We start from the raw sequence: 13,589 nt of genomic DNA on the forward strand, positions 1-13,589 counted from the left end.
AGGGTCTCTGCTCACACGCTGAAAGCCGGTTTAACTCCCCCGCGCACCCGCGCTGGGACAGCTGGCCTCCGAAGAACCGCCCCGGCCCCCCGCCCCTCACGTGGGGCAACAGTTACCCGCCCAACCGCCGTCCTCCTCGTCGACATTACCTTCCCCCGCGCGTGCGCAGACCGCCACCACTCGCTCCACTAGCTGGCGGGCAGCGCCTTTGTGCGCCTGCGCAGAACACACACCGCGCTCCCCTCCCCCCCTCCGCGCATGCGCATCCAGGCGCCTCTTCGCCCGGAACCTTGACACGGCGTCCTCTCGGGGGCCGGGGCGGGAACCTCGGGCGCCACTGACGTCACTTCCGTGAGGCCCGCGCTGCCCTGGCCAATGGGTGCCTCCGAGCCTGGCCCCGCCCCGCCCCCGCCCCGCCCCGCCCTCCGCCGCGGGGCTCAGACGCCGTCGAGGGGGTGAAGGAGGAGGGAGATGGCGGCGGCGGCCTTAGCGGCGGCGGTAGCAGCAGCGATACGGAGAGCGGGCGGACGAGGCACCCGCAGGAGGCAGGAGCCGCCGCTACAGCAGCAGTTCCCGCGGGCCCGCTTGGAGCAGTGACCGGTCGCCTTCCTCGCCGTCTCCTCCCTCAGGCCGCGGCCCGCTTTGGCTCTCGCCCCTCTCGGGACTTGCCTTCTCCGCTCTTGCCCTCGGTGGCTGCGGCGCCCCCCGCCCTCCGACGCGAGAGCGGCGGCGGCTGGGGGCGACGGGCCTCAGCGGCGGGGAGACTTGGGCCACCCCGCTAAGCTGAGGGGTCCCGTCAGTTTGCTGGTGATTATGCATGGTCGGCCCCGGGCCGGTGATCAGAGCCCGTGGTCCGGAGGCCGTCGAGCGGACGGCGAGCCCTCCTGCGTCTCTCCTTCGGCTGATGTCCCCGCCGTCCCCCCGCCTAGGCTAGAGTAAGCTGGGAGCCCCGCGTCTCGGGGAGAAGGAAGTCTACAGCCATGTATTTTCTCAGCGGCTGGCCCAAGAGGCTGTTGTGTCCTCTGGAGTCCCTGGAGCAACCTCTTCACATCCAGACGGACCCCCAGAGAACTTTCTTCGCAGTGTTATCCCCATCTCAGCTAAGCATCTGGTACTGCAGAGTGAGTATCCGTCCCCCGGTTAGCCCGCAGACCCTGCTGTCCCAGTTGAAAAGCCCTCTCGTCTTTAAAATGGGGTAGTTTTTTTCGTTCCTGTTCCAGAAGGGGTTGAAAAATTTGGAACTGAAACTTACAAAATACATGATTATTTGTGAATCAGAGCAGTTAAGGACGGTACTTACTTGTAGTGTTAAGAAAATATGTAAGATCAATCTTCTTGGAGTTAACACCTGTTATTCCTGAAAATGAGGCTTCTAACCAACGTTTTCTTTCTTTAACTTTAAATAGTGCATAAGCTTAATATAAGGAGTGTTTGTAGCAGTGCTTTTTTTTTTTTTTTTTGCGAATGTTTCATGTCTTCTGCCTTCATATGTTCTGTGTTTTATGTAAAATATCTTATGAAAGTAAGAGATATGGAACACGTTTTTTATAAAACACAGAACAGACTATAACATTCTGGGTAATGATATGGCATAGAAGTTCACAAACTTCTCCTTTTATGAAAACTTAAAAGTTTTGCGGTCCTAAACAGAATTGTCATGGATTTTGCATGGAAGTTGCTGGTCTAGCAACATCCAGTTTCAGACTGCATGAATAATTGTGGTTAAATAACTTGCTTTTAATTCACTTTGAATTAGTGTGGCAACAAAAATGCTGTTTTTCAGTTTTGATTCGATGCAGTTAATAAAACAGCTGTGATATTGACTGTAAATTTTAATGCTGCATCCTTTTAAATACTGCCTAGATTAGACCCTAAATCTGTCTATAAATATCTCCAACTCCAGGTAATTTATAAATTTCATCTCAGATTACAGGAGAAAACTAACAATCCAGTTTTAGAAAGCTGTTACTGAAATGTATCAACTGGCAGTCATAGCCTTAAAAATTGTGTTTTAAGTTATGCTGAGATTTCATCCCTTTACCTTGTGTTGTGCACTGTGTTGCTGTTCATTAGTTCCTGGGTGGGGTGCTGACGCTGTTTTTTAACCTATAAAAGTATCCAATTAGGGCATATCGGCTCAGTAACTATGCTGTGTGAACATCATCATGTGGCCTCTGTTTTCTTAGGTTTGTGGCATTTAGTGTAGATAAAGTGTACGCTCTTCTGGCCCTCGCCAGTTGTTAAACCAATAGTTGTAGTCCATCAACAGAGCACAACTGATCTTATTTTCCAGGAAAATATGTTAAAAAGGAACAGGCTTGTAGACTACTTCTCAAGATGTGCCATTGTCTAGAATGTGGTTTACTTTATGGTCTGTTCCTGAGGACAGCGTTCATTAACTTACATGCTTGGACTTGTTTTGAAATGTTAAATGTTGTATAACTGGCTACAGACAGAGCACTAAAAGAATTCACTCAATGCAGAGAAGTTGAGCAAACTTACAGGTCATTAAAAATTTTTAAATACATTTTAATTCAGTTTATAATGGGTGCTCTTGAGAAAGGTGCTGACTTTGCCAGGCTTGATCACTGACCGATCTTAGACTAAAAATTATGTCACTGTCTCACCCCCTCTGTGGACATCCAGCTGTTAGCAAAATCCTTTAAGACAAAGGTTTCTGTTAAGGACATTTTTTAAAGAGAATCTCTTGCATTATTTTTATGCACTTAGCTGGGGTATTGGGTGGGATTTTTTGTTTGTTATGCTGGATTTTGTTGTTTGTTTTTGAAGGTGAAGCTTAAAATCATATGTTGGACTTTTATAACACAAAGTAAAGTTACTGCATTCTAGAAAATGTTTTCATTTGTCAGAAGTATCTTTTTTAGAGCAAGGCTAAGTTCTTGTGAGGCTGAATTAATTCAGTTTCTTGAAGTAGAAAAGCCTCCAGGCTAATGTTCTTGTTATGACTTATTACTATCTCAACTATATATGAAAGGTTTCATGTAAGAATGAGGTGATGAGGCTGGTGAAGTTCTGTTTGGAATTTTTCAGGAACAGGGGGCCCTTTGAAGTACTTCCAGGCATGTGAATTTACATTCAGTATGTGTATTTTTCAAGCGAGGTGGTAACAGTTTAAAAGCTCCTTTTCACCTACCATGTGCTAAGAACTAATAGAATTAAGGAAAGTTCATCCCAAAGTGTGGATTGTTTTCTGGTTTGGAAACAATATGGGTATTAAGGTTAGAAACTGGGGTAAATAGTGTGGGTAAGACCAGATGGAATTCTGTTAGTGTTTTGGAGACAAAAAGTCCTTGACTATTTTACGTGTTATTTTGTAGGGAGGGATTGGATTGTGGATAGAAAGGCAGTTAGTCAGTGGTGAACATTTTTGGTGATGCACCAGTATTGGTGAAAGATTTTTGATCATGCACCCCCGATATGTGTACATTTATTTATTTATGAACTATATGCCTGTGCTACTGTACTAGTATACATATTACCAAGTATACACAACATAGAAATTAAAAAATAGAATAGGATAAACTATTTCAGTTGGAAGGGGCCTATAATAATCATCTTGTCCAAATGCCTCTTACGCAGTGACGGGCTTGGTGGCATTGACCACTTCTCGGAGGCCTGTTCCACTGTTTGAAAAGAAAGAAAAACAGAATAAGGTTAGCTGAAATAAACACTTTTTTTAAAAATTTTACTTTATTTATTAATGGTACAAAGCATATTTTCTTCTTGCACTTCAATGGATTGTATTAAATGCATCCCACTTTGAAGACTGCTGATCTAAGTATTTTTCTTAAATCAGAAGAAATTTATGGCTTAGGTGTGTCAAAAGATTCCTTGACAGTAAGAGCCAGTGAAACTGATTTCATTGACACCATTAGAAAGTTTATCAATGTTTTCATTCTGGTAATGTTACGTAGTTGGATGCTTAAAATCAGTAACTTCAGCTTGTAAGAGAAACTTTCTAAAATGCTAAAACGAGGCAATTGATGTTTAGTAGATAGACTAGGGAACTAATGGTGAGGTTTCATGAGGCAGTTGTGCAGTCCTAAGTGTCATGGTCATTCCTGCTTGCCCCTGTATTTTAGTGGCTCCTCCAGTGGATGAGTGATGGCTTTTACGGGGTTGTTTAGCTTGCTGAACAAATAGATGCCTGATTTTTTTTTTTTTTTTTTTTTTTTTTCAGCTCATGAAGGGATCAAGGGAGCCTTGCAGTTGGCTCCTTGAAAGTGTTACTCCTTTAAGAGTAGTGGCTTTTAATTTTAAAATGGTTTAGTTATCTCATGAAGTAAGAGCTTGAGGCAGTACAGGGAATTCTAGGTATTCGCCCACAGGGCTCTAGGTGTTAGGGGAAGATGTGTGTAACTGAGGGAAGAAGTGTGAGAGATGAGTGGAGTTCCCCCTGTAAGTGCTGAAGAGAGAATTGTTTGCCACAGGAATAGTCTGATGATGTAGTTGTATGTATAAATATAGTTCAGCATTTCCTTTCCTTAATCTTAACAAACTTGTGGCAGTGACAGGAATAGGAATTGGCCTTGAATATTTAATGAAAACTACTGGAGGGTGTTGGGCTATCTCCTGTGACTGCCAGTTAAAACCAGTTTTGTAAGCTCTTTGAAGAGAAGAGTAGCTTGCCCCAACTACTCATTTTGAGGGGCATTTCTTAATTACCTAGATGCTTATCAGCTTGTGATTTACATCTATCCATGTTTTTAAACTTTCCTGTTTCTTTATGCAAATACAGACCAGATGTTGAATCAGATCATCCAATTGAACTATAAGCTTATGGGAAAGCATGCGTGTCAGAAACCTAGATTGTCAAATAATTTCTCTCCATTCTAAATACTGAGTAAGTCTATATTCAAACAGTTCTCATAACTCACTTTTATGTGCTATTCAGTCCCTAGCTGTTGCAGTATTAGAATTGAGCTTGATATGTGCTTTAAATCTAAGCATACATGTTATTTAAACAAATACGACAAAGACTATGCTTCTGGTGTCTGTAATCTGGAATTTTTCCACGCTGTGAAAGGAATTGCTTGTGACACCAGTGCTTATAGTTCATACAATATATGAATAAATATCTTAAAAAATAAATCTGAGGGTTTCTTTTGTAATCATTTTTATTACAGGTGGACTTTAAAAGAAAATAAAATATTTTCACCTTATTTTTAGGATTATGCTTTGATCTCAGAACTGTAAGCGGAATAATTTAATGAATTATTGTATGCAGCCTTTTCCTGGATAGGATTGCATACAATCTTTGTTGCGTTTTTATCTGAAATTTGATTGCAAAATGGACAATAGACATCTTATAGTGATTGTGTTGTGAACAATGACACAGATAGGATCAGTGCAAACTAAGATGTCTTGCCTCTTGTGTTGTGTTTTTTTCCTTAGTAATTTAACCCCTGAGATGCTGACTTCTTCCTGATAGCCATCAGATATTTGTCTGAAGAAACCATTTCTTTTTGTACACTGATAACCATAATAGTTGTGCTGTTGCTTCTATTATAAAGAGGTATTTGTGGTTACATAACTGAAGAAAAGAGAAATACCTGTTAGACTGATGGATTTATCGTGTGAAATGTAAAGCTGTCACATGAATATTCAGTAGGCCTTACCAGGTTTTCAGTGTCTCCTGTATTAGTGTTAAATAGATGACCCCTGCAAGACACCTCAGAATTACTTGCATGAAGAGAAAAGCATCCTCAAGTTATGAGTTTTGACTGTCCAGTTAGTTGCACATACAAGTTTTTTGCCAGTATGAGATCAGAGATGAGGTTAGAGAGCCTCTTATCCATTGCATACAATTCCATTTAATCCAAATCTAAGCATGTGGCAATTCATGGGGCTGAGCAGCAGCGAAGATATATAGAATATGGCCTTTCTTACTGGCAACAGTTTTGAGCTGTAGGTTAACTTTCACTTGGAAGATGTAGTGATCAACAGTTCTGCTGCACTTTACTGTTTTTGAACTCTTTCACAGTAGCTTACGTGAAGCACAGTATTGGAGCTGTGTCTGCTGTGTTTGTTGGGGTAGATGCTCTGCTCACTCCTAAGCTTACTAGTTGCTTTTAAAACTGAATTAAAGAAACTATGTTTTTATAAGAAATTCTTTTATCACAACCTTGTATCTCTGTAACTGGCAAAATGGCTTTTTATGGTTGTTTTTTTTTTTTTCTTCTTCTAGTCCTTACTAATGAATTTTCTTCTTCCTTATGCATGTATTCATGCTTTACTTTTCTCAGTCTTACCTTTCTGGTTTATTAGTTTGTAAACCTAACAGTGCTTCATCCGTTAAAGTGGAGCACAGACCATCTAATATAAAAATAAAGTATACACTGTATCCAGGCTTTTATTCTGTTTTCTTCCAGCCTTACCTTTGTCACTTAGGTTGTAAGGTCATCAGAACAGGCTGGTTTTTATTTTTGTCTTGTGCCTATAGCCTAATGAAGCATTGAAGCATTTGTCTTATACAACTAAACAGAACACTTGTGTTTTTGAAAGAAATTGTCTCTTGATTCTAGATGAGATGACTTTTTGATGTCTAGAACACTAAAGTGTTATGGGATGAGAATATTAGGATTTGGCAGTTGTCTACAGCTGTGCAGGTTCTTGTATTGATGTTCCCTTACAAAACCTAAACCTGTTTTTAATACCATGTTGTCAGTTGTTACTACTGTTGCATGTTCTCTGCAAATACAAGAATCTTCTTCCTAGACATAACAGTTGTGAAAAGATTGCTAGATACTTAGTGTCTGAAAGCTATAATTAAATATAAAAAAATGTAAATTAATAATAGTGAATTGGTGGCATTAAGGATGAGAACCTTTAAAAGAGAGAAGGAAGCATTAAAAATTGTGTCATTTACTTGAGTTTAAAATTCAAGTTACTTTGGATTTATAGTTACAATAAAAGCAAAATAAAAAAATGGAGTTCAGAGCTGAACATGTTGGCTATGAATAGGCTAGACAAAACATTCAGGACTTCTCAGTGTTCTTGGGATTATTTGGGCAGAAATAATTGGATTCAGTGCAACTTTATTGGTGTTTTAAAAAAGTCATTTAACTTTTGCATTACGTAAGAATTTGAGTATGTCTATCAACTGGTTGATGCAATGTTCTCAGAATTTAAGCAAACTTGTGATTTTGCTATTCATATTTAATACAGAGAAAATAACTACTACTTTGTTTTGCATAAAAATTATGGGAGTGCTGGTGTCTTACTCTTGGTCAGGCCCGTGGATGTTCCTGTATTACTTCATATTTTTGCAAATTTTTAACACTGCTAATAAATGGTAGTGTTCCTGTCTTCCTCTCTTTCTTTCTGAGTTCAAGTGAATTAATGGTAAGAGAGCAACTAAAAATAAAGTAGCACTAGGAAGTTTCAATATCTGAATGCATACATGCTGTTAGGTGTTTACTTCTCAAACTTAGTCCAGTAGTTTTCCATTGTATTTGCTGACCTACTTAACTTGTTAAATCTACTATATGCACAGTTCGTCATTAACCTGACATGTAGCAATCAAACCATGGAATCCAAATTAAGGAAAACTAATTTTTTCATTATTTTATATTCTGTCAAATGAACAGTGATTGTACCTCTCTCCAATTGGTTAATGTATCATTTTCTTCAAAGCCCTTTGAGCATCTCAATTAGGACATGAAGGCTGCTGTCCAAGTATACCACTTGTCCGATTTGAAGACCGCCTGTTCAGAGCAACAGTTTTCAGTTTAGCTTTTAAATGTCTACTTGATTTACATTTACATCAATGTGGTAGAATGTTTGTGTTTAGAGAAGGAAATGGTAATATCCCATGTCTAAGCTTGCTGAGAGGCATGTTTTATGCTAGAAAGGCATTGCTGAAAAGCATAAAGATTTCAGAGTGAGAGCTGCTTCGAAAAGTGCTCTTGTGAAACGGCAGCCAAAGCAGCTGAGTGGTGCATAGGAAGGGAAGGAGATAAAGTATATTTAACTGCGGGAACAAGAAGTTCTGGTTCTCTCTTCTCAGTAGCATTAACTAGACCACTGGAGAATTTGTTTACTCTTTGGTAATGATACTATGATACTACTATGTTATTTTTAAGGTAATCTTTCCTTTTTTTTTCCCTTTTTTCCTTTTTTCACCATTTTTGTTTTCCTGTGAGCATTCACCACCTCCAATGCTCTGCTCATAAGTGAGTGCGATCTTCTGTTTTGCCTGAGCCTGCATTGCTCCTGAGAGGCAAAGTGTACTACATCAAAATGCTATATTTTCTCTGCAGCAGATTGTGAAATGCCAGATACGCTTCTTATCTATTTTGGGAAACTTTTGCTAGCTTTAAGTTGCAATTTGAGTAAAGAATTACTTACTCAGTTCTTTTCTTCCTTTAAAAACTGAAGGTGTTTACTTTTGTTCTGTAGACAAATTTTGTTCATTTGTTTGTTTTTTTTAAACAACTCTTTATTTGTTAATCACTTACTATGGTTCTCGGACCACCAATTTCTCCAAAGCTGTGGCTCTACCATTAATATTTACAGCAATCAGATTCTAAGCAGTATAAAGAAGGAAAATCAATATCGTGCCATGTTTGACACAGTACACGTTTCATTAGTTGTTTTTAACTCTATTTCTTTATAATTTTAGTAGCTACATGTAGAGGTGTGAACAGATGAAAAATACAGAGTTTTTGTGAAGCTGATATGGAGAGTAGGTTTTTCCAACAGAAACAAATGTAGAGATTTAGGGAAAATTCTGTGTAATAGAATCTAAATTCCTACTGTTTCTGTACAGGCTATGAATTAAATATCTAAAACTAACGAGATAAAAGTACTGTGCTTACTAGGCTCTTATTTTTGCTAAAATGGTGTTTAATGGCTTGCTTTGCTTGGGGCAAGTAATTAAAATTAGACCGATACACTCCTGTTTATAGAACATATTTCTGTGCCATTATACATCTTCTGTCACTTCAGATGTAATAAATTCCTTCAGAAGTAAAATGGCCATTTCTCTTTTCTCTTGCATGAGCAGAGCAGGATAGTGAGCTGCCCTTTTAGCTTTGTTAAACTTGTAGCATTTCACACTTTTGTGGGAAGCTTGTGAACAGGGGGATGAAGTTGTTATGTTAGAGTTACGTGTGAAATAATGCTTTTGAGTTGTGGAGTATGTGGAAATAAATTGTATCAGTGAAATATTTATGGTTTAACCATTAGCTAGGTAGCCCTTGTGACCTATTGAATTAGAAGTGGGTCTGCTTTCTAACAAGAAAAGAAGCTACTCAAACTGCGGAAAGATAAAAATGATTACTTGCACTCCTAATGTTCACTCCTTTAGTGCTCATCTGTAAGGCACAGAATGAGATCAGTCTAGAAATCAATTTGTAGGAATGCATGCAGACCGCTTTTCCAGGTTCAAAGGTGTAATAGCAGCGTTTTCATGAATAAATGTCACAAGAACATTACAATATAAATACTATCATTATATTCTGTAAAAGAAGCAATATAGAAAGAAAATTGTACATTAATGGGCTCCTAAAACTTTTTTTTTCCTGCTGCTAAAGTGCTTGAAGCACACAAGTGCTTTAAGATCAGTCTCTAAGTCTGCATTAATGATGCAGATTACCAAGAGTGTACTGTCAAAAGGCAATTTTTCTGTGGTTATCAAAGGTAGTTAAGATGAGTCTAAGCTAAGCAGTAAAAGATAGTTCATGAGAACAATCAGTAAGATTCTGTTAAGAATTGTAAGTTGTCTGTTTGATGTTAGGTAATCTGATTTGCAAATATCTGCAAAAGAAGCCACATGAATTGAAAAGGCTAGTGTAAAGTGTTCTTAGAGTAAAGATCAGTTTGCTTGTTATACTTTACTGTGTAAATATTTAAATTTATTTTTGATAATTCAGTTCTGTGTGGGTGTGAAATTTAAGTAATAGTGCTGCTTACAGGATGCAAGGTCATACTAACAATTTACCAAGACTGACTGCCTGTGTGGTATTAATTCAGCTCCTTATTTATATGTATGGTGAAAATACTCAATTACTTTGTTTCATACTGTTTTTCCTTTCAAATTAATTTGTTTGTAACTGTACTTTTTCTTAAGGGAAACCAAAGCAACTGATTCCAAATATGACAGTAGTGGATAACCACTTAATTCTGGGGTAGCAGACGCCCATGTGATTTCTGGGGAGAACTAACATTTTTAGATTTATTGTACCAGCTTCTACAGTTTGAGCAAGTAAACTAGGAACAACAGTAATTTGCCATCAACTGTGGTCCTAGTGGTGGATGACAAGCTTTGCCAAGCTGTTTCATGATTACTTTCAGCCAAAAGAGAGATTACTCTTTAGCCTTTTGGTTCCCTCCCAGGAACTGGAGAAGTGTGCTATTTTTGGTACAGAGTTTGCTATTACAACTCTGAAGAGAAATTGGCATTGATAAAGTTAGGGAGAGCATCTGTTATGAAAGTGAGGGGAAACTTCTTATTGTAAAAAGAAAAACGTGGCTTGTTTAATTTAAGTGAAGGCAGAAGTAGTACAGTTGTCATCTAACTAATATATATGGATGTTTCTCTGTCCTCACCTCCCAGTGGTGGAGGGTAGCAGAAGAGGAAATACGTATCTAATCTGAACGCTATTACTGCTTCAAGAGCAAGAAAGTACAGACAGTTCTTAAATATATTTAAGGAGAAAGAATGTTTCTAAACACTGGAGCAAGGAAGGGTAACTTTCCGTTAGGTTTTTGTGAAACAGCTTTCAACTCCTTTCATGAAAGAAAATGAAGACTTAGTGCCTATGACAGCTTTTTCTGCGCTTCATGACCCCAAAGCTTTTCTCCATTCTTGGGAAGAGAGGTGCTAATGGGTGCATCTCATTTTATGCAAAATCTTTTCAGCAAACTGTAGAGGTGGATTTTCTGCACAATTTCTGGGAACTTTTTCTCGAAGAGATATAAAACAGATTTTCTGATTATTATTGTTTTTAATAGAATGGCCAATTAATTTAGTAGAAACTAAGCAAATGATTGTACCAAATACTCTGTACAGAATATTTCATCTTAGTTATCGTGACAGTCCTTTTCATTATAGGAGCCTGATTGAGATGCCTTTTTTCATCTTAAGCATTAGTCACAGAATCACAGAATGATATGGGGCTGGAAGATCTGGAGATCATCTAGTCCAACCCCCCTGCCAAAGCAGGTCCACCTAGAGCAGGTTGCACAGGAATATGTCCAGGCGGGTTTTGAATGTCTCCAGAGACGGACACTCTACCACCTCTGTGGGTAGCCTGTTCCACTGCTCTACCCCCCTCAAAGTAAAGAAGTTCCTCCTCATGTTTAGGTGAAACTTCCTATGTTCAAGTTTGTGGTCATTCCTTCTTGTCCTGCCACTGGGCACCACTGAAAAAAGACTGGCTCCATCTTCTTGACACCCACCCTTTAAATATTTATAGATGTTGGTCAGATCCCCCCTCAGTCTTCTCTTCTCCAGACTAAAAAGACCGAAGTCCCCCAGCTTTTCCTCATAAGAGAGATGTTCTAGGGCCCTAATCATCTTTGTAGCCCTCTGCTGTACCCTCTCCAGCAGTTCCCTGACCTTCTTGAACTGGGGAGCCCAGAACTGGACACAGTACTCCAGATGTGGCCTCACCAGGGCAGAATAGAGGGGGAGGATAATGTCCCTCAACCTGTTGGCCATGCTCTTCTTGATGCACCCCAGGATACCATTGGCCTTCTTGGCCACAAGGGCATATTGCTGATTCATGGTCATCCTGTTGTCCACCAGGACTCCCAGGTCTTTTTCCTCAGAGCTGCTCTCCAGCAGGTCAGCCCCCAACCTGTACTGATGCATGGGGTTATTCCTCCCCAGGTGCAGCACCCTACAATTGCACTTGTTGAATTTAATCAGGTTCCTCTCTGCCCAACTCTCCAGCCTGTCCAGGTCTTGCTGTATAGCGGCACAGCCTTCTGGTGTGTCAGCCACCCCTCCCGGTTTTCTGTCTCTTGGCAAACTTGCTAAGGGTACATTCCATCCCTTCATCCAGGTCATTGATGAATGTATTGAACAGGAGTGGACTCAGTACTGACCCCTGGGGAACACCACTTGTTACGGACCTCCACCTAGATTCTGTGCCACTAATTGCAACCCTCTGAGCTGTGTCTTTCAATCAGTTGTCAATCCACCTACTGTCCATTCATCTAACCCACACTTCCGAAGCTTGCCTATGAGGATGCTGTGGGAGACTGTCAGAAGCCTCAAGGTAGACAATATCCACCACCCTCTCCTCATCTATCCATCCAGTCACCCTTAGTCTGAATTGAAACTACTTCTGTATTGACTCCTTTCTGGGCAAGTGAAGTATTTTATTTAAACGTCCTGGGCTTTAGAGAGTGAGATTAGGAATGATAGTGTGGCAGGAGTTCTCCATAAGCTTACTTTAAAAGCACCATTGTGTAATGCATTGTGTAGTCAAATATGCACTAATTCTTTAACGTCCCTCTTGAAGGGAAACACGTAGTTGCTCTTGAGGTTAGAGTTATATTGCAATATAACAAACATTCCTTCTAGATACAACATGTAATTTTTTTTTTTTTCCCCTCCAGCCCAGTGTATTAATCGTAAGCTATAAGGAACTATCAAAAGCAGCTTCTCAGTTTGGACCATATAAACAAGCAGAATGGCGGCCGGACAGCACCATGATTGCTGTTTCAGTAAGTAGGCTTTTTTCCTCTTACTGTGGTTTAAACTATTTTGTGTTACCAATTTCTCTGCTTATACAAACTCGCGGTTGTTTATATACATTTAATTTATATTTATCTTGTGAAAATACAGAATAGTACCAAGAGGGTTTTTTTGAGGATAGAAGCTTCCTTTAGTGGTTTTCATTATTATTTCCACCTTCCCATCCCCCCATGCCCCCCCCCCCCGCCGAAGAATGAACTGCAGTTCTTCATATTAAAATAACATTTAGATATGGTGGCTAGGGCTGATCCAGCATCTCATTACTTTAGTAATCTGGTCACGAAGAATAAGGGAATTTAAAGACATGTGAATGAAAGAAATAGTTGAGGAGTTAGATGACATAAGCATATTTAGCTTGATAAATAGGGTTTACAGATGTTTCTGAAAGGTGGGTCTTAAGAGGATGAAACTGTGGCTTTATTAAGGTGCAGTGTCTTTTGGTGTTCTGAGAACACAGAAACAAGGGCAGTGATAGGTGACACACAGACCCTTCTGTTAAGACTCTTAAAGGTAAAGACGAGATCTTGTCTCACGTGGAAATAAAATCTTGTTTCGTAGCTGGTGCTGTGCTCACAGCAGCAAAGCGGACTATTTCAGCACCGGCTGAATTTAAAAATTACTTCAAGGTGCAAGGTAGACACAACAAAGGTGGGAGCAGAGTTTATAGGAGTCAGAGTATGTGATCATACTCTTGGTGACCTTTGGTCAGGTCTTATGTTAGGACCAGGTCTTAAATTGGGTAAATTTCTAGCTTTTAAAATCAAGGCTATTGTATTTAAGATGTTCTTGTGAGAAAGTGCAGAAAAAAAGAATGAAATCGTTAAACTTCCCCATCAGGAGTTGTTTATGTGGAATTACA

The 13,589-nt window shown here is 39.8% G+C and overlaps 1 protein-coding gene across 3 annotated transcripts in view; it reads left to right on the forward strand.

Moving 5' to 3' along the window:
- The first annotated feature begins 980 nt into the window (after positions 1-980).
- Positions 981-13,589, forward strand: part of RIC1 (RIC1 homolog, RAB6A GEF complex partner 1) — a 48,452-nt gene continuing 35,843 nt past the window's right edge. For all 3 annotated transcript variants that reach the window (XM_074166408.1, XM_074166409.1, XM_074166410.1), the window contains exons 1-2: positions 981-1,121; positions 12,592-12,699. In XM_074166408.1, the coding sequence (XP_074022509.1) occupies positions 981-1,121; positions 12,592-12,699 (249 nt within the window). The remainder of the gene's footprint in view (positions 1,122-12,591; positions 12,700-13,589) is intronic.

This window comes from Numenius arquata, chromosome Z (assembly GCF_964106895.1).
Source record: "Numenius arquata chromosome Z, bNumArq3.hap1.1, whole genome shotgun sequence".
Lineage (NCBI taxonomy): Eukaryota > Metazoa > Chordata > Aves > Charadriiformes > Scolopacidae > Numenius > Numenius arquata.